This window comes from Rhipicephalus sanguineus, chromosome 5 (genome assembly GCF_013339695.2).
Source record: "Rhipicephalus sanguineus isolate Rsan-2018 chromosome 5, BIME_Rsan_1.4, whole genome shotgun sequence".
In the NCBI taxonomy this organism is placed as follows: Eukaryota; Metazoa; Arthropoda; class Arachnida; order Ixodida; family Ixodidae; genus Rhipicephalus; species Rhipicephalus sanguineus.
The window spans coordinates 165,778,831-165,800,589 of NC_051180.1; the positions used below are offsets into that span (position 1 = coordinate 165,778,831).

Sequence of the window (21,759 nt, forward strand, 5' to 3'; positions counted from 1 at the left end):
GTTTCAACATGTGCTGCCATATCTTGGCATGACTGATCAAATTAGCCCATAGACAGAACACAAGCACCGTGTTTGTCGGTTCTTAAGTGTCCATGTTTCAACATGTGCTGCCATATCTTGGCATGACTGATCAATTTAGCCCACCATTACGTCTCAAGCATTCAAGATGATGTCGATGTATGTGTAGTTGCTAATTGTTCTTTCTACTTCAAGCTGCCCTCCTCCCCCTAGGATTCTTTTTTCCCACTGCCTAGCAGAATAACTTGCAGGCAAATATTCCTCCGAAATTTTGTTACTAGTAGTTTATGTATGCATTTATTCATTTATCGATTCCAAGTTTTCAGCATTGTGCAGGGTAAACAGTTTGGCACTTTTACATAGCACAAGTTTGCAACATTCCAATAGGAAAGCCATCAGTGCTGTGTGGACTCGTGTCACTTACTTAGAATTGTTCATGGGGTAAAACAGCTTTAAATCTTTGTTTGAATCAGCGAGGCATACTTTCTCTCGGAAACAAATATGCTCACAGCTTAAACAAAGCGCAAAGGGACAGAAAAATATGTGTATAACTGAAACGGGGGCCATTTTTCCTCTCGGTGGCCAACCAATGTTGGTTCCATTGTTCCATTTATCCAGCATTTCCATTTAAAGGGGCCCTGCAACACTTTTTGAGCATGGTCAGGAAACGCTGCCGATCAGTAGTCGAGGCTCCTGAGGATATGTGAGCCAAACATTTAACGCAGAATGCGACCTGGAATTTACAATTAATTTTCAGTCAGCTTGAAATCGCTCATTCTTTTCCCGACAAATGATGTCATAATCCAAAATGACCGCGTCATAAACACAAGTCTACGGCCATTGGCTGATTTGATCATCGTGAGCTGCATAGTTTTCGCGGCCGCTGCAATGTGCCCACAGAGCACTGTAAGTGCTAGAATTGAACACAGTTTATAGAATTACACCAGCCCGCTCGTGATCACACTGAAAGTAAGCCGCGCATTCAAAGATTTTAAAAAGTGCTCGAGGTCACGATGCATGCTGACATAGCTTCTTGTTTCTCTGTCACCCCTCCCGGCGTAGCTTTCAGCGCGCTCGCTGGTACAAAGGGAGAGAGAAAGCGTTTAAAGTGTGAAACAAATCTCTGTAACTCCACTCATACTCGACGGATTCTAAAAATTTTCGCGAAAGTAGATTCGTGAGGCGAACTCCTTAATGAAGTTGTTCGATGATTACTTGGAAAAGTTTGCGGGGCCCCTTTAAGGGAGTATCGTTTATGCAGAGTCTACTACCGCTACGCTGGCAATGCTTCGCTCTGTGAAACAAAGCGCACTCACTCTTGTCATTTATCGCGACTACCCGTACTTATGCTCCATTTTATGTTTTTTTTTGTTTTTTTTGTTTTTTTTCCCGCAGGCTCTTTGCGAAAGCATCCGTGAACTTCTGGGCCTACTCGTTGACGAGCCCACGCTGAAGGGTTTTGGTTACCCGGACAAACCGGTAGACGAACTGCTCGAAGCAGTCATCCGTCGCTGTGGCCACAGCCCGGCCAGTCCCGACGACTACAACTACATGGACCGGCTGCGCGAGAACTCCAAGCTCCTCTTCACAGTGGTCATCGATGACAATGCCGTCAAGACTCTGCTCAATAACCAGACTGTCGACGAGGTCATCCTGCACGTGTTGCGTCTCGCAAAGTCCTAGCTTCTCCTCCCCATCTCGTTTCGACTAATCGATCGAGGGTGCACAGCAGCAAACAAACCGTTCTCTAACTATTGCAATAGGATAAATGCTCTCGTAGATTGTGCAGGTTGAGTGGTTTGACTTACGCGTGCTGTCATGCAGAAGGGACCATTACGTGCTGGTGCCTTGGAATCCGCAATACGGCAGTCAGTTAAGCACTCCCATTGCGGTGAAAGCCGTTGCAACCTGAGGCAGGTCCCGGCAGTCTCGTTGCACATCATTTCAAACCCATTTCGCCGTTTCGAGGATTTTCCAAGTGAGAGTGTGCAGTTGTTGGTCAAGTGTCCCAGATTGTCCCGGCCGTCCCAGTCTGTGCGTAAAAGATGCACGACTGGTGCCATTAGTCCTGCTGCAGACCGCACTCGTTCTAGTCGTAAGCACGCCTTGCACTGCATGTTTACTGGCTCAGTAAGTGGCAGTAATTTTCAAAGAAAAAGAACATAAACAGTGCTTGAAAACAGGTTTTTCTGTAAGCAGGGACAACAGTCGTAGACTGCTGGTGCAACTCCGTAAATGCCCATAAGATTATGAAATCGTGAGAAGGCTGTCGGCCAGAAATCTTAGGCTTGTAGCGTCCGCTACAATGCCGCAGAGCGTGTTTGCTTTCGTGCACCCTCGCTTAATCTGTGCATTGCGCACCATGTATTCTCCTTCACTCATTCTTTTTACGACATTGCACAATGCCCGTGCTTAGGCGGGCCCGAAAGGAGCAGCGTAACGGATGGAAAATGTGTTAGGTTCTGTCTCGAGTCTCGTAGTAGGTGCGCTTGTGTATTCCGGGGAGAGCATTGGGTTGGCCGACATGGTCGTGGGCTCGCACGATCCACCCATTCTTTAGCCTAAACCGTACAAAACTTCATTCTTTCCCATTTGTTGTGGAAGCGTTAAATTTATGCGGCACATTCCCAAAAGAAACTTGTGGCAGGAGACATGGAAGCGTCGTGTGGGAAAGCCACCTCAAGTCCGTGTCGGCATTTTCTGTGCACTTCTGGCGGAGGAGCGCGAGGTTACACTGCGCATTCTGCGAATGTTGAGTGTCTGATGGCAGTGTCATAGCAGCGCGACTTCTGCGTAGTGTTAAGCTGAGAAGATCGGCTCGCTTAGTAAAAGGGTTCTTTGTGAAGGTTTGCTGGCAATGTGGGGAAAGCCCGACTTCAGGGGCAATGTTGCATGCCAGCCAAAGTTATTTCGAGAAGGACATGATAGATGTGCCCACGCTGGTAGGATTAAGATGCCCAAACTTGTGTGCCTTACCATTATGGTGCTTCAATATTTGTCGTGTTTTTTTCAAGAGACACTTCTCTTTAGTTAATGCAAGGTAGTGAAAGATGTGAAGTTAAGACGTTCATTGTGTTTCCATGTCGTTTGTGGTAAAAGCTTAATTTTACCATTCCTTGCTCAAGGCAGGGTGGCGACAGTAAGTAACGATTGCCTTTCCTTTAAGTTTCGGGATTAACGGTATCTTCTTTTGATTAAAATAACAAAGGAATGGCAGTAGGGTCACAGCCAGTAGAAGTTACTACAAATTTAGTTAACATTGCTAGAAATCTGCTAAACGATTAATATTACTTGGCTCAACTGACTAAAGGCAGATTGCTTACTCCTTGCTGTCATTCTTGTGTGGGAAAGCAAGTCAGCTATTGAGCGTTGTGCAAGTACTGTTTTAATTGGCATATAAGCAAACTAACTATTAGGTACTGTTCAGAAATTAATATTTAAGACAGAAGCAACAATAGGTTGCTTTAACGTTAATCAAGTATTGTACGCAAGGGAAGAAGTTATTCAATCATGAATGCAGTTGAAGGTAAAAATTATCTGTCGATTTGTATCTAGAAATACCCGATGCCTTCACTGTGTTATCTTTGATCTTATGATTGCTGCATCCTTTCGTAATCTCTGCATCTCATGCAGTATGTTCCAGATTTAATATTAAAAGTGAACTGTGAAGGCTAACCTCTTCAATTGTATCTGAAAAATGTGGCTGGTACGATGTTAGACAGTCACCTGTGTGTGAAATTCTATGTACAGGCCTCCATGTGGGATGTTTATTGCATAATTTAGTTCTTAGTTTTGTTCCCCAAGAGTGGCAATAGTGTATTAGAATTTCGCAAAAGAATGGCGGTCAAACCTTCTTGGCCTGTGTTTGTTGATGGCAAGTGGAATTCAAGGTGAATAAGGGTTTCAAAACATGCATAGTTCTATAGTGTTGATATGGCACATGGTCATCATCTTATCACTCATAAGTGCCCACTAGTGCTTTGCAGTGCACATCTGCCATAGAGATGAGATTGCTGTTCATTAGAATGATTTGTTGAGCGTATTTACTATATGAATATTGATTTCAGCACTAGCAGAAGCAAAATGCGGTTTTCTGCTTTCTACCACTTCAGCACGTGTTTCCATTGTCATATCCACATTGATAATTTTTACTTGTTTTTAGTTTGCCACATTACTGTCCCGTGTTTTTATTAGCTACCGCAAGGCGGTCAACAGTACCTTTCATTTGATTGATGTGGTGAACGTGTAGGTAGCTTGCACTTTGTTATTTACATCGATCATTGCTGAAGATTTTATATGCATTGTGTTGTTGTCTGGCAGCACAAGATGCGTATCGGTATTTTTCTCATAAAAAGAAAAGAGTTATGAAGCGAGCTTTTGCCCAAGTTTTTGTACAGTTACAGCCGAGGTGGTTCCAAGTCGCATTGTGCATCAGTCCTGATATAACGGAATAGCGGTGGCTCTGTTCTCCAGCTTCGGCATTTGTCCATTGTTGCCACATGTAGCCTTATACAAAGCACCACACTAATACATTAACAAGTTAGGTCGTGCCTTATTTTTCTGTCTGCAGCATGAGGGGAAGCTTCGGCTCGGGTCCAACTGCAATTTTCCCGTGCAAGAGAAATTAGGAAATGGTTTCGTTGGGCGAGAAGTAGAAGAGTTCTACTGATGGTGACCGAATAGAGGCATAAAACTGGGTAAATTGTAATTTATTTTATTCTAACACCAAGTTCTGACAGCGCTACAGCTCTGCCAACATATACCGTTAAAGAAACAGCAAGTTATTTGGCATTGTAGTGTGGATGTGCGTGCATCTGAGTTGCATTTCGCTTAAAACTTGCTGCAGCATGTGGCAAAGTCTGAAATTCATGCACGATCCATTGCAAGTCGTTAATGCTCCAGTACGAGCAAGACCGTAAAAAATCTATTGTTGCGAGCCTGCGTAATCGTGGACTCTGCATTTTGTGTTTTTGTTCGTTGAATATTCGAGGGCATAGTTTGTGTCTCTTCAGTCGCTCGAAATTAAGCTCTTCGTTCGTACGCAGCTAAGTCTTACTCATCGCACCAGCTCGAAGTATGCATAACTTCTGGGTTTCCCACGTAATGCCTTAAAGGGATACTGAACAAAATTTTCGCCGCCAAGATATATGACTCAATTGAAGGATTGGGTGCTGAAATTTATTGAAACAACCTTCATTTCAGCCAGAGACTAGCAGAAAATAATGAATTTAATGCATTTTTCGCGAATTGGCGCGTCTAGCGGCCGCGCCACGAACTAGAGAGGAAGTGACGCGAAACTCCGCGGATAGTGACTCGCCAACCGTGCTCGCAGCAAAATCGCTTACCAATCGACATCGCAAGCCGCCACCCGCTGCCGCGCGTCTCCCTCAAAACGTGTTTTCACGGTCGGGAAGGTGTTCTCCGTGCGTGTTCTCAACCGGCAGCCAACGACGCCATTGCCGCGCTCTCGGCCATATATTTGTTTTCTCAAGCGGAGCTTGCGCCCACGTCTACGAATTTGCCGTCTGTGTTGTGTGCTGCTACGTAATGTGAACGGTGAAGCACCTGACACAACGCAGAATGCCTCAACGCTGTTCTGCGCTAGGGTGTGCCCTGTCATACCTTTCCAACAGAGCCGAAGCTCGAAGGATATGGATTCGCGCTGCGCGCCCATCGCAGCCAACGTGGGTGCCTTCAAAGCGTGACTTTTTGTGCTCCGAACACTTCGAGGATAGTGACTATGAGTTACTGTGTAAATTGCTGGTCCCGGCTGCCGACCCACGTTGGGCTACGGCGGCTCGTCTGGCTCGTCGTCCTTGCTGTCGCTTGACACAGCAAAACGGTCACACGCATATGGTTGTATTTGGCGCATCCGTTTTGGAGGCCTGTCGAACTCGGAGTCGCAATGACCGCTCGTGGAACCACTGTCACTCGCACCTTGCATCTTTGCGCTCTCGCGACACGCTCGGCAGTTGTAGCGGTTTTTGAGGAATAAGCGCTATTTTGTTTCCTATGTGGGGAAAAGAGGACAAGGCTCAGCGCCACACCAGCCACCCTTGGTTCTTGAGAGGAGAGGTGGAGAAAGGGAAGTGGCAGGGCAGGAGAGAGCGTGCCGGTTGCCCCCCTCTTGCTGGAGCACTCGACGTCACGTCCGCCGACAAGCGCAGTGGCATGCAGCCGCCGCGCTCTCACAATCCACTAAAAATACGGCCAACTGCTCGAAATTACGTGAAATAAACGCTGCGTACAGGAACAGTCGTGTCGTCCGAGTCGAATGTAAGTGTTTTCGTAGCTTTTTCAAATTTTTGTTCAGTATCCCTTTAACAATGAAGCCAGCAGGTTGGTGTGAGCGTGAGGCTTCTTTAAGAAAAATTGTTACTCCCAGGTAGCTTCGGGTGGTCGGTTGTTGTCTGTTATTGCACTCGGGCTGGCCATAAACCACCAAGTGCCGGCAAAAACTACATTCCGCCATTTCCCCTTCAGTGCCTTTTGCATGTTTTAGGCTGTTGTAGCCTTCTGCCCTATGCCATCATTGGAACGGTAAGGTTCTCGGATGAATCGTAGAACAAGTGCCTTGCGAATTGTTTCACGGGGTTCTCTTCTTGCTTGTGCACCTAGCTATGATCATGTCATAAAAAAAATTCGAGAAATTAATCATCTTGTTTTCATGATTTAAACCTGCACCTTCCTTTTTTATATTTCTCTCGTGCTTCTTTGTGAACCAGTTCTCAGAGCGTTACAAGCAGTTCAGAATTGTGTCCGAGGAGAAATTATGTTACGATGTAAATAGTTGATCAGAAACTGTGTCAAGAAGTCATCGTGTGCCTTATTACAAGATACACTGGATTTTGTGTGCTTGCCTTAATACAGCTTTCCAAGCAGTAATGCTTGCACGAGCTCCTCGTTTTTCATTGTCTCATTTAGTCCTGTCATTGTGTGGTGCTTCTCACATTGCCTTTTTTTTTTTTTCAAGCCTTGTACCAGTGTTACATGAATCACGGACAAGAGTATTCTTTGCTTTTTTTTTTTTTCTTGCACATCATTCATTCTTTGCTGTATGGAAATATATATATGAAGAGCAAACTACTGTATGTGTTCTGATGTAGCCCCTTGGTTTAGCAGACTTATAAAAGGGTGCAAATATTTTGCCTGGAACTTGGAATGGTCTTCTACTACTGGGCACAGCTTTAATGGCTGAGGGAAATGATAGTGAGGGTCATTCACACTGTTTGATGAGTGTAAATATACAAGCATAATGTGTAGATCATGAGCTGGTATATTTTCTGCTAGAGAGAGACAGAGCACAAGAGGAGAGGCATAGAGACTAACTAGACAAGCGTTCAACTTTTTACCCTTCATTGGGGAAGGGAATGCCAATGGGGACTAGAAAAATGTCAGGCCTGCGCAGAATGCACAGCACAGTCACAGCATAAGCTGATGGAGCAGCCTGCCGTGAGCTCACTGTAAACTCTCTTAGGGTCCTATGTGCAAGTACAGTTGCCAAATACGCACTACGCCGTAATTCATCATTTTGCCATGTAATGAAGTATCCACTATGTGTCTGGGGGGACATGGGTTGTGGAGACCAAAAATCGTCAAAGAAAAAAGTGTTTTTTTAATTATATTATTAACATCTACAGCTATTATTTCGCATGTAAAGCCTAAGAGATGTCTTATAAGATCAGTATTTCATCTGCAGTTTAGATCTGTGCAACGAGTACGAGCTGAATGTTAAATGTTTTTGGGTCATTTATTTAGCTTGTCGGAGTGATATCTCATTATCTAGAACAGCTAGAGCTGTAATTACTTTTTTAACATAAAGTCCAAGCTGTGTATCACAAAATGCTGAGAGCAGAATTCTAATTTTCTGCTCATAGATTTTTTAAAATTGATTTTGTTTTTTCTTTATGGTAGTCATGGTATAAACATTGAATTTCGATCATCTGCAGAATGACTAGTTATGATCCGATCTGAAAACTGTTTACAGCGTTGCACTTATTGCATATAGTAGTATCTAGCTATCTGATAATATTCACTTTCTGCTGAATGGCTTTTTTCCTGTTGTCTCCGGAAACAATAGAGAGGCAGTTTTGTGTATCTTGTAAACCAGTTTGCTTACAAGAAAAAATGATTGTATATTTGAAATCAGCATGAAAAACCAAACAAGTCTACTTAATTTCATCAGGTTTGGACATAAGATACAGAAAATATCTCCACACACCATGTCCCCCCTTAAGGCAATACGCTCCCCTTATGTGGCGGCACACTTTCTCGATATTGTGGATGATGATGATGATTATTAATTGTGGGTGAGCCCTTTCATCCACCCACTCGTTATGCAATTCACATGATTTGACACCAGGTGTGATTGTACGCTTCTGCCACGCAATTATTACATCTGTTAATGTGACTTCTCACCCGGCATGATGCTTCTGTAGAATCTTTTAAGTGCACGCATACATGCCCATCTGTGAAATCGGTGTCGTGGAGTGTGTTCACGTGAAGCGATGTCATTCTTAAAAAAATTTTACCATGTTACTCAAGCTGGAAATCAAACACAGGTCTTCTTCGTAGCAATCAAGTATTCTACCTTGGAGCCATGCCACTACTTGAAACTGCTTTGGAAAAAAATCCCTGTGGGGGTGCCATGCTTGATTAGGAGTCACGTTAGCAGATGTAATATTGCTTGGCAGAAGAGCAGAATGGCACCAGGCATCGCAGCATGTGAAATGCACGAGTGGGCAATTTAGAGCTTCCCAATCATTAAAATTTGGCTTGGCCATAATTCGTAATCATCAGCAACAGCATGAACAAAATGAACTATGTTTACAGCTGCATAGGTGCATGTATTGCCCAGTAGCCTTAAAGGCCAACTCCGGCGATTTTTTGGCCATGTCAAAGTAATGGTGCTTTTATGTTCCTGAGACGCTCCTGTTACGGGCCCGATAGCAGAAATACTCGGCAAATTGGAGAATAATTTTAAATAAGCAAAAAACCGCAACACCGAAACCGAAACCCAACCGAGTGTACTGTCTATGTATGACGTAGACGTTGTTACGAACGAACCGGAAGTCGTGCAAGGCATGCCGGTGACGCCAGCGCGGAGTATGAAAACTGTGACAGCCGGGACGACCAGCGAAGCGCCGGCCAAACGAACGCTGTCTGTCGCCTTGTGCACAGCAGACTCTCGCTGTAGCGGCCGAAGCGCCGAAGTAAGCGGTGCCCTCGGCTGCGTCACTTCCGCCGCCTTACCAATACTGACGTCACAGACGCAATGTTGCCAATAATTGTGGGAAGCCAGGAGGGCGTTTGCAGACAATCTTTAAAATTCATTTGCAAGCAATCTGCGCATGTCTCAAGCCTGTAATTTGGCATAAATGACGGAAACGTGCAAAGGAACGTACCTAGCGAATTTCATTGAGATCCATCTACCTCGAAAAATCGCCGGAGTTGGCCTTTAAGGACACAGAGTGGCTACATTGCACTTGTATTTTCAATATGCCCACTAGGCAAATTAACAATGCCCACAGACGTTCCTACCCTCACGGCACGGTTGAGGTGCCCGCCAAGAAGCGAAGCGTAGCATGAGAATCGGAAGGTGATGTGAACGGCATTGCATTCCACTCATAAAGGTGAAGCTTAAGCGTCCTTCAAGTTTTAACACGAAAGTGTTTTATGCTGGGCTTCACCAAGAATTGAAGTACATCATTTACAGTGGGTACGTGTATCCGCACAAGCCCAGTCACTTGCCCATGCTCATCTATGTTGCGAAGCGGCTGATATCCTCCCGTATACCATTTATGCCAATTTGGTGGCTTCTTTGCAGTAGCTGCCAATACGGCATTCGGGGGCCAGGGGTAAACGTGTTCATGGAAGCTGATACCATGCTTCACCGTGGACTGCATGAAAACATTGAGGATGACAAGGCCATCCTGGTTAACCTAAGAGACATTCTACGGGCAATGCACAAAGGAATAGCACCCATTCACTTTGCCGTCGCCTGCATTCATGAAGTGAAACATCACTGTGGTATTCCCAAAGAAGTTTGAAGCACTGGCGTAGCTCTCTGGTAGAACGCTTGACTGCTATGCAGAGTGCCTTGGTTAGATTCTGGCGCTAACCAGTTTTTTTTTTGTTTTGTTTTTTTCTGTCATTGTGCACGATAGCTGTGACAGACTTCGGCGACAGGGGCGGACAACACTGCCACCAAAATGAGCTGTTATGAGTTCCTAACAGTTTACACTGTAAAAGAGAGAGAAGGCAAGCATTTCACGCACACAGGAGTACAATGTGTCACCCAGGCCAGATTTTCTTTGTTAGATGAGTCTTCAGCATTCTGGCATTCGACTTCAGTACGAAACAGAGGTCCATGGACGAGCCATGGTGATGCCCGAAGAGCTGATAACACTGGATTAAGAACATCCAGCAGTTGCAGAGCAGCTCGCCCTGTCAGGGTATTCAGCTTATTCGAAAGCATGTGTACAGTGTCCATAAACACCATACACATGGATTCTAGATGTCTAAATGAGAAAGGCTACGACATTGTTGCGATGAGAGAGAGCGAAAGCAAAGAGAGGTCAATCAGACGAGTGTCTGGTTTGTCGCCCTACATGTGGGTCAAGGTAATCGGAACTAGAAAGATAACAGTGAGCACCCATCCAATGCAGAGCACACAATACTGCTTTCAGGAATTCACTGCAGAGCAGGAAAAGAAAATGGAGAGCAATGACTCTTCAATGAAAGTAGCAGGGAAGGAATCCCGCACAATAGCTTGCAGATGCTAGTGAAGGCAAGGAAGAGAGCAAGGTAGACATATGGCACTGAAATTTCACTTCTTGGAAACACTTTAAACCATTCTTACGGGTGTGACCAGAACTCTGCATCGGGCAGTGCTTCTGTGTAACTAGTACATGCCGGCGTTTAACCGTCTTGCAGTGCTCTCAACCATGCTTCGAGCGAAACAGCCGTGTGCCGCCTTCAAATGCTGACGTGCTGTGAAGGCGATGCCTAGAGCCGCGCGGCCGCTCATTTCGTCAAACCGCGCGCACGGTAGAGAGCGCTGCAATACGGTAGCGTTTAGAGTTACTGTATATGCTACCTTTAGGTAGCAGAGTTGCGCATCTGTCTTCCAACGCCGCTAGCAACCATGCATTGCGGAGAAGCTGCCGCTTGGGCCAATTTTTTTTTAATTCTCGACGCCGCCGCTGCAGCGAACTGAATTAACACTCGCCATCGACAGCCAATGTTTATTGCCGGTCTTCGACACGCCAGACAGGTTAATCGGCGTCACGGTAGGCATGTCGCCTGCAAAAACGAAGTGCGACTTCACCGCATAGCTGTGGTTGCTAGCCGGACCTATGCGCAACTCTGCTACCTAAAGGTAGCATATACAGTGACTCTAGTAGCGTTTAGAGTTACTGTATATGCTACCTTTAGGTAGTATATACAGTGGTAGCATATACAGTAACTATGTGGGATTAGAAGGGATTGGCTCGCGACGCCCTCACGCGGAGCGCGCCGTCGTGACTGTATAGAAATAATTTGCAGTGGCTTAGCTCGGCTATGCCAGGATATACGTAGCGTTACCAAAGGTTCAGCTGATTATTCTGAGCTTTCCAGATTGTCTAGGATTAGCTTGATTGTCATACTTACTGCTGCTTCAATGACACACATTTGGCCACATCGTTCAGAACCGGTAGACCTGGCGGAAGAGCGGCTAAAGAGCGGGATGTTCGCCTTAAGGAGAAAGTTCTTGCACGTTTACAAATCCGCGCCACGGTTTCACCCCACTCAGGCGCCGCCACTAAACTCAATGTTTCACGCATGGCACTACTTCGCGGCGTCAAGTCTTTCATTTGCCATAGTCTTTCACACACGTCGCGCACGTATCCAAACGGATTGTTTACGAAGTCCGTCTCGAAGGTCCGAGTCGCACTGGCGCTTTCGCTAAGTTTCACAGAATAGGCAGTCGATCGGCGTGCCTTGACGTCATCGACGGCGTCTTGTTATTGCTGCTGCAGAGGTGGTCGGGCCGCTTTCCTAGACGTTCCTCCCTTTCCTCCAGTGTCTCCGCAGCACGTTTAGCCTTCCTCTGTTCATTCTTCGTACGATGAACCGCTAATTGCCAGGCAACTACTTCGGGATCCGATGATATAAGCTTCTCGGCTCTTCTGCGCCGTTGCGCAGCATTTGCGCTCTCCTTCTCCATGGCGTTACCCACCCGCAGACGCCAGTAAGAGGCGCTATCAAGCGGCACCAGCGCATAGTCAGACGGCGACTGCACAGCGAAGGCGAATAGCTACGCGCGCCATGGTCAAGACGTCCCCTCTCGAATGCGCAGAGCAGCAGCGGCGAGTCGCGCGCGCCGGCGCCAGTCTGTCTGCCCGGCTACGACGCCACTCCTCCCGCTCTCCGCCACCAGCAGCGGCGAGCCGCGCGCGGCGGTGGCGGAGAGCGCGTGAGATGCCGGCTCCGCACTCATCCTCGCGCATGCGCAGCACGGCTCATGATGACCCACGCGAAATCGGCTCCGGCTAGGCAAGTGTAGCTAACGCTACAAAAGTTCCATTGTACTCCCGGCGGCTGCTCAGGCCGTAAGGAAGGGAGCGAGAGCGCGCCTCCAGACCGGCCGTGCTTCAGCTCGCGTCATGACCTTGAGCAGTTTCTTTTCTTTTTTTCTTAGAACGCGCGGCTTTCGGTGTGATCGCGAGCGCGCGCGTGGGCACGTGGCAGCATCCCGCGGCCGTCGCAGTAACTATGTGGCTCACCAGGGGCGTAGCCAGGGGGGGGGTTCAACCCTCCCCCCCGAAATTTTACAATTTTGCTTGCGTATATATACACGCGCACATACAAACTCACGCACGAACATACGTAAAGGATGGTCGAACCCCCCCCCCCCCCCCCCCCGAAAAAAAATTCTGGCTACGCCCCTGTGGCTCACGATGCTCAAATATCAGCCAACGGCCGTCGACATCGAGTTAATTGCGCGGTCATTTGGGTTTATGACATTTGTCGAGAGAACAGGGAACGATTTCTCGTTGACTTTAAGAATTGAAATTCCAGGCCGCGTGCTGCGCTATAATGTTTGGTACGCGTGTTCTCGGGAGCCTCGACTACCGATCGGCAGCGTTTTCTGACCGTGCTGAAAAAGTGTTGCGGGGCCCCGCGCTTTCTCTCTTGTGTCGACGAGCGAGCTGGAAACCAAATCTAAAAACGTTGCTGGAAACTATATACACACGAAGGGATGAAGGGGAAAAGAAGCTACGTCACGTGTATGACCTTGATCGCGCGTCGTGAAACGTGATCGGTCTCTCCCGGTGTTATTCGGGGTTGCGCTAGTGTGGCTACTGCGTAATTTTAGTACGCTATTGGGGGCGAGGAGTTGCGGAGTCTCCCTCTATAAATCCCAACAAATCCCTGCAACCCCGCTTGACGGATTCGAAAAGTTGTTGCAGCGATCGATTCATAAGGCAATAAACTCCCAATCGATCATTACTTGGAAAAGTGGTTAGGAACTAGAGCACTGCACGGGCCTAGTTTTTCGGCCCGGGCTAGCTTTATGAAACCCGAGCCCAGCCCGGGCCCGTGGTTCCAAGTTGGGCCCGGGTGTACATGACCGAACCCAGCCCGGGCCCGGGCGTTCATTACTAAACTTAACCAGGGCGAGCGTGTTCATGACCAGGCCCGGCCAGGGCCTGGTCATGAACACGCGCGAAATCTCGCAGTGGTCGCTGCAAGTCGGCAGGGTCTTCATTTTCCGGATGGCGCGCATTACACGCGCTTGCGCCTTGAGATGGTTCAGGTGTGCGCCTCGAGCAAGACAGTTACGATGTCTCTGACAAGTTACGTCCCTTTAATTCCCTCAGTGCCCAAGCAAAAATTAATATGGCGCTTTGAAGGTGATTTAAAGCTTACACACGCCTTAAAGGTACCTAGGGACAGAATCTCTAGGGATTTTGATGGTGGCGCCGTCACTTTTTAGCGGAGCTTTTTGAAACGCCCCCGACCACGACCGGGCGAGACGGTCGAGACCACAAGCGAGCGAGTGCGCGCGTGCAGTCTTGTCTAGCCCGGCCGTGGTCGGGACACGGCCGGACTAGAGAGGCGCACGCGCGAAGTGCGCGCGTGCCGCCACTGTAGTCCGGCCGTGGGTCGGGACACGTCCGTGGTCGGGAAAGCGGCGTTCCAAAAAGCTCCGCTAAGAAGTGACGGCGCCACCATCGAAAATCCCTAGAGATTCTGTCCTTAGCAAGGAAGTCTTATTTAAACCTCCTTGGTCCTTAGGTACCTAGCTGACAAACAAAAGGATTCTACGCTTTTTAGACGCTCGCCTGCATGCGCGCGCGCCAGGAAATAGTACCTATATTTATTTTCTAATTCGAAAAGTTACCTAGCCCGAATAAATAAAGATTTGTTCATTATAAAAAGAGAACGAGTATGGGAAGCCCTTCGTAAAAAAAAAAAGTTATTGTAAACTTCAATTTTGTTTCTGTCTTTTTTATTTCTTGGACAGCACCACGTTTTCCTCACGTCTGCTCTCTCAGCAGTGCTATAGTGCCTAGAATATAGCAGTGCTGCCAACTCTAGAGAAATTTCTCTAGATCTAGGGGATTTTGGTTGTACTTAGGGGAAAAGGGAAATTTGTCAACACCTAGGGAAATTTTTCGCGTCCACGTGAAGCAACACAACCTTTTTTTTTTTTTGTTCCTTCTTCTTCCCTTTCTCTTTTACACTCCCTGTACACTTACCCAAAGGCGCTGTGCCATGCCCAGTAGCGGTTCCGAGGGGTGCAAGGGGGCGACAGGGCCGGTCTCCGCCCCCAAAGCTGGTGTCAGCGCTCTGCTCTCCCCCACCTCATTGTGGTTCATTCTGTGCCGTCCGCTTTCTACGTCGATTCACAGCATATCCACAGGTGAATGATGAAGGGCTTGGGCGAAGCTCCTGAAGCAATCATGGTTACACCGTGAAATCTTCAGTGGTTTCGCCCAGCAGTAATCAAAGCGATAGCCCAGTACATCATCGAAGACGTGACGAACCCTGTATATATTTATACAAGAAATTTTATTAATCGCACGTTGTAGCTAGACGTGGCGTCCGTTCCCCCTTCAATATAACGGCTTTATGGTCGGTGAAGTGATGGATCGGTGATGGGTCGTAGTGGGATGTTTGCAAAGACGAAGTAGTGGACAGTTTGCAAAGGATCGGTGATGGGTCGTAGTATACTGCCGGTTACGCCTTACGCCGGACAAGGACTAAGAGGAGCTTCGCCCCTAAAAATGTGCTCTCTCCCGAGCCCGCCAAGTATATGTTTTCCTTGTAGTTTTCCTTTACACCAGCCTCCCATTTTCTCGCCTTTCACACTGCGGCGTTATTTCTTTGGTTTTTTTTTTTTTGTCGGTTTACCTTCTTTACGAACGCTGTCGCGTTGCTAGTGAGCTGCCCCGTGGAGCCATGTGACTCTGCCAAGGTCACCAAGGTTTCTGTGAAAACCGCGGCCAGAGCAGTAGGCTGTATGCGGTTATTTGCACAGCTGACAAAAAAAGCTGGAAAAAAAAATGTGGCTGGTGCAAGACTGCAAGGATATATTACAACGGTGCGTGGTACTACGGTGCGTGGTAGAAAACCTGCGCACTGTAGGTTCCCTACACGTGCCTCAAACATTTTCATCTGCACCGAAAGTGCGGCCGCCGCAGCCGGGATTCAATCCCGCGATCTGAGTGTTCTGGACTAAGGAGACTGAAGTGGCAGGCCGGGCTAGTTGATCTTGAGTCATCTCGAATTGACTTCTACAAGGCAAAATACAGCTCGGACAGCAAAGAAGCACACACACGCAGCGCTATTTATTTCTATCCCCCTCTCTCAGCAAGCATGAGTTCACAGAGTTGCACACACGCAAGAACAGCTCAACATCGTTATGCAACTGAAAATGTTTATTATGTTCATATGAATACATCTCACCAGTTGCTATAAGTAGCCGCTGCCAACGTGATCGGCGGGTAGCCTTCTTGAATTACATTCACAATGAGACTCTGTCCGGCTATTCCAAAAAAATGTTTAGGTATTGTTCATCATAGTAATGCGCTGTTTAGTGTGCGCACGTAATTTTAACACCTGGAGATTTCACAGATTCGTGACGTCGCGTAACAAGCACGCGATTTGAAGGCACAGCGAACATTTTTGATCAACGGCGAGGAACCAATGACAAAAAGTATGCCGTATTGAAAAAAGCCTACTTTCTTGCTTTTTATGTAGTCGTGCATGAGTGGTCATTACGCAATGGAAAATTTTGGGGTCATTTGTTGCATCACGTTACGAGCAGCTGCTGTGTGTACGACCTAGAAAATTTTGACCAGTCATAAACAGCTAACGACCAATGTGGAAAGGAAAAAATGCCGGGTATTTTTACGTTATAATCACCCACATTTTTTCCAAAGGAAACTTGTGCTTACACGGTTCGCACAGGCGTACTTTTAGAGGCCGGAGGGCCTTCCAAGCAAAGTATAAAACAGCGCAATACAATGAAGACAAAGACCAAACAGAACGAGCGCTGTTCAGCGCTGGTTTTTTTTTTTTTTTTTTGTCCTGTTTGGTCTTCCTTGTCTTCTATTGTAGCGCTATTTTCTACTTGAAGTTCGCACGCTCCAAGCAAAGTTGCAAATACAAATACGATGAGTATAAAGAATGTACTGTGCCCCTAATACCACAAATTCTTACTTAAAAATAACTTGTGCTTGACATGTTAAATATAATAGTTATATAATTTGGTTGGTTGGTAACAACTTTATTGATGGTCCTGCAGAGCTTTCGCCGACCGGGCTTTAGGTCTCCCACGTGGGTAATAATACCAATGCGCGAGAAACACTACTTCGACTAGGAGCAAACAAGGCAAAATATAAGATACGCAAACCTAAATATCTGCGAAAATAGTGTAGTACTAATTACGGAAAAGAAAATGTGCAGTCATTGTTGCCTACATTAAAAAAAACGCAATTATTAGTGAGTAGCTTCTAGACGTTCCCGATGAGGCAAGCACTGGCGCTGTGCTTGTATTGTTTATTCTTTGTGGTCCGCCCTGGTTCGCGCTGAAGTTTCATCAAGCATAAAATTGTGTAGGTAATGTATAAAACGTGTTGCTTGCAATACTATTACACGCAGAGAATGTATATGTATGGTTGTCCCAGTGTATGCTACATAGAACTGACTGTAGTTTTTCTGTAATGTTATTGAACGCTACTAAGCAAATTCTATCTCTGTATATGAAGAGTCGCATCAAATTGAGTGCGAATGAAGTTCTCTCTCTCTCTCTCTCTCTCTATCTATCTATCTATCTATCTATCTATCTATCTATCTATCTATCTATCTATCTATCTATCTATCTATCTATCTATCTATCTATATATATATATATATATATATATATATATATATAATATATATATATATATATAATATATATATATATATATATATATATATATATATATATATATACACACCCAGCTCCCCCACTTGCGAACAAGTTGGTACGCCACTGACTGGGCTGACAAATGGGGGCTAGTGATTCTAAACACCACCGATAAGTGTGGTGGGAAAACCACGTGGACAGTTTCGAACAAGCAAACGTGTATAGACTATTGCCTAGTTTCCCCGACGCTGTTTCCCCGTGTACTGGGCATGACCATTGACACGGGGGGTGCCCAAAGTGTGGGCAGTGACCAAAATAACATATGGCTAGAAATAAGTAACAGCTGCCGACCGACACCAGGGATAGAGGGAAAAGTAAGGTCTCACACCCTACCAGAATGGGTCATAGACAAACTGGTTGAAACACTAGAGAGCTCTGTGGAACAAGTAGACACGGACGAATATGAAGGCTTTGAGCAATGGCTGGTGAACAATCCTTACTTCTGCCACAAAGGCATCAAACCCCGTCACAAGAACAAACAAGAAACACCGCCGCAAAGCATGGTGGGACAAAGAGGTTTCGGAGGCTCTGTTCAAGCGTAAGCAAGCATGCCGTGCACACCGTCATGCACTACAGAATGGGGCCACTGAAGATAACATCCTGCAGGTGTGGGAGGCCTAAAGGGAGGCGAAAAGAGACATGACCAGCGTAGTACAGAAGAAAATGCGGGCAATAAATGTGCGCCTCCTACAAGACATAAAAAAGGCGGGAAAAGACGCTGCCAGGAAGTTCTGGCAGTATATACGCAGCCAGCAACCAACATTGCCTCAGACCCAGGCAGGCATACAGGACCCGGACACTGGACGCGCACTCTCTGAAGATCGAGGAATGCCTCCGACTTGTGGAGAAACATTTCAGTGCCAAATTCCAGTCTCTGGAAAATGAAAAAATCACAGCATATCCACGGAGTGAATGATGATGAGTGGGCGAAGCTGCGGAGGTTCATCGGTAAACCGTGAATCTTCCGTGAATTCTGCCCAGTACATCATCACCGACGTGAGATCGGGCGCGTTTATACTAAAGGTTCGATGAGGGTTATGACGACTTGCAGCTCACTTTAATTTTACATGTACGCTGTGAATTCTCATTGTTTAGAAAAACCATTGCTTTAGAAAACATCTGGCGTCTTTCGTTAAGCAGCTGGCGTCTTTTCGTTTTGCTTTTAGAAAACATCTGGCGTCTTTCGTTGGTTTATTTCATCAATCAACGGCGTTTTGAACAAAATTTTCATTGTTTAATCACGCACAGGAGAAATCTCACCAGGCACTACCTTGGAGGTAAACAATGCCTTCTAATGGGAATGAGAGACAGAAGAAGTCGGCTTTTAGCTAACACTTACACTTCTACTTCTACTAACGTTTCCTAATGGAAAATGCCAATGGCTGCTAATGGGGAATGAGAGAATGAGGGAATGAGAGGCTTTTAGTTAACGCGCACGCTGCGAATTTTTTATTGTTCAACAACGCACAGGAGAAATCTCCCACCGGCACCACCTTGGAGGTCGAGATCTGGTACTAGCGTTAAGACTGGTTACGCACTACGAGGGACGAACGGGTGCCGCTTTAAGGAGCTTCGCCCCTAAAAAAAGAACAGACCCTGAGCCCAGGATACCTGCATACCTGCACTGCTCCTCAAGAAGATGGGGTCAACCGTGCGCCAACTGCTTCTCGCTGTCCTCAACCGGGTACTGCTGAGTGGTGAAATCCCCAAAAGCTGGAATCGCTCACGCATTCGGCTCATCCTAAAAAAAGGCAGTGATAAACGCCACTTAGACAGCTATCGACCAATCGTGGTCACTTCTGTGCTGATACAGACTCTTCTGCTGCGTTCTGCGACGACGCATTGAGACCTGGGCAGAGAAGGTTCTCGGAGAACTGCGAAACGGCTCCAGGTCAACACGATGCCTGGAGGACAACTTGTTTGTTGTGACACAAGCTATTGAGATTGCAGAGAGAGAGGAAAGGACCCTAATGATGGCTTTTCTTGATATATCACGTGCCTATGACTCAGTGGAGCACCAACTACTGTGGGGAGTGTTAAGGGAGCAAGGCCTACCCACCAACCTACAACAAATCCGAGAGGCATTGTACGCAGACAATGAGGCTGTGATCCATTGGGAGGGCAATGTGACACAAGCGATCAAAATATTTAAACGACTGCGACAGGGGTTCCCCCTGTCCCCACTGCTCTTTATGCTACTGGTGGTGGACATGGAGAGTAAACTCACGGAAAGTGACACAGGCTTCAACCTCACCTACTGGGACCAGGGAGTGATCTGCCCACGCCGCCTGCCAGCCTTATTCTACGCCGACGACATTGTGCTGCTGGCTGACAACACAAAGGACTTGCAGCAACTGCTGGACATATGTTCAGAGGAAGCACGGGCCATCGGTCTGCGTTTCAACCCCGCAAAGTCAGCATGCATGGTGGTGGTGAGCCAAGAGGACCGCACGCAACACACTGCAAGCAGGCTAATACTCCAGGGAAACCCTGTAGAGTGGACAAACTCTTACAGGTACTTGGGAGTAACACTGTCTGCTGCACCACATTACGCACTCCACTATGAGAATGAACTCAGGCCCAAGGCAATAAGGAAACGTGCCTTTCTAAACAGCAGGGCACTCTGGGCTTTTAACAAATTCGAGGTCACCAGAGAACTGTGGAAGTCAGTAGCTGTCCCGGCCCTTACTTTTGCAAAGAGTGTGCTGTGCCTGTCCTCCGGGACACGTCAGTCCCTGGAAATACGTCAGAGGGAGGCAGGTAGGGCGGCACTGGGGGTCCACAGGGGCGTACCAAGTGAGGCGGTGCAGGGCGAGGTGGGCTGGTCCTCCTTTGAGGTACGGGAGGCAGTGGCGAAACTCGCTTACGAGCGACGACTGAGCCAACTCCCAGACGGGCGTTGGGCACGTGAGGTGAACAAGTACATCCACCTAAAGTGCATTAACACCAGGTGGGTGCTACGCACAAAACGCCTGGCCGAGCGGTACGGGGTCGCACCATGCCGACTTACGGAGAAACCTCAGCAGGACAGGAGAGTGAAGGTCCGGGAAGCTGTCCAAGAGGCCGAAAGTGTCTGCTGGCGGAAGACAGCAACAGAGAAGCCCGCTTTGAGTGTCTACAGTAAGGCAAAACAAGCGATCGAGAAGGAGCCGATGTATGAGAACTCAAAGGGAAGCGGTCTTCTGTGCGAGGCCAGATGCGGTATGCTACGAACCCGACTGCTGCGGGCGAGGTACACGCCCAACCTTGACACTACATGCCCGCTTTGCACCCTGGAAGACGAAAGCATGGAGCACATTGTGCTCCACTGACAGTGTTGCCACGACACATAAAAATATGGTAGCAGATGTTTTCATACAATATCAGTAGAAATCAGTAGATTGTAAAATTTTAGTCTTTGCGCTTAGTTTTTGCATCGCAAATTCAACGCTGATATTATTTAGTCAAAATAATGACTCCGAGATTACTGGTGGTGAGTTAGAAGAACACGGGAATCCCGAAGGTGTCAACCTAGCATGGTTCAAGATCTGATTAAATATTCGCAACTTTCAGCTACGGTGGCGCCGCCACGCGGCAACCGGTGAAAGCCGCGTTCCGGTGATAGAACGAAAACGCCTGGCGACAACGTTCGGGCTGTGCTTCGTCATCGGTGTGTCCTGCAACTTGTTGTGCGTGTGGCCAGTGAATTACGATGGATTTTGTTGGTGCAACATTGTGGAACCTTTGCAGTTCAGTAATGGGTAAACAGCACAAGAGAAATCGCGTGTACTGCGTGCCAAAATGCTCAAACCGGATACTGTGAAAGGCGTACGTAAACGTGGCTGTTTCCCTTGGACCCGGCGGCAGAAAAGGCAATGGGATATCCACGTGCGCATCGGGAAGCTTGTCACACAGAAAATGATGGTTTCCATCGTACTCTCAAATCGGCTGAATTTTTGGGACGCAACTGAATTCCTCGGATATTACGTGCCAATACCACGATACGATTATGGGACGCGCTGTAGTGGAGGAGCTTCCGGATGAATTTCGACCACCTGGGGTTCTTTATGTTGCTCCGAATCTAAGCACGCAGGTCATCTTTTGCATTTTTCCTCCATCGAAATGCGGCCGCTGTGGCCGGGAATCGAACCCGCGTGAACATGCATCGCAACACCTTACGTACTGCGCTATCACGGTCCTGGGAAACAGCACGCGAGTGCTCTTTTTTTTTTTTTTGCTTAATTTAGAAGACGACGGTCAATAAAACTATGCCTTCGCGAGCGAAAACCACATCGCAA

At 47.1% G+C, this 21,759-nt stretch overlaps 2 protein-coding genes across 2 annotated transcripts in view; both read left to right on the forward strand.

Moving 5' to 3' along the window:
- The window catches only part of LOC119394405 (zinc finger protein 250), a 32,449-nt gene extending 25,358 nt beyond the window's left edge, over window positions 1-7,091 (forward strand). Inside the window, exon 6 of the mRNA XM_049416078.1 lies at window positions 1,414-7,091. Coding sequence (XP_049272035.1) covers window positions 1,414-1,701 — 288 coding nt within the window. The 3' untranslated portion in view covers window positions 1,702-7,091. The remainder of the gene's footprint in view (window positions 1-1,413) is intronic.
- Window positions 7,092-19,692: 12,601 nt separating this feature from the next.
- On the forward strand, window positions 19,693-20,793 carry LOC119395062 (uncharacterized). Its single transcript, XM_037662356.1, has one exon. It carries the CDS (start codon window positions 19,693-19,695, stop codon window positions 20,791-20,793), a length of 1,101 nt encoding a protein of 366 aa, XP_037518284.1.
- The last annotated feature ends 966 nt before the right edge of the window (window positions 20,794-21,759 follow it).

What these genes read in the sequence shown, in the direction of transcription:
- LOC119395062 (XM_037662356.1), top strand. Translation starts at nt 19,693, where the DNA reads ATGGAGAGTAAACTCACGGAAAGTGACACAGGCTTCAACCTCACCTAC.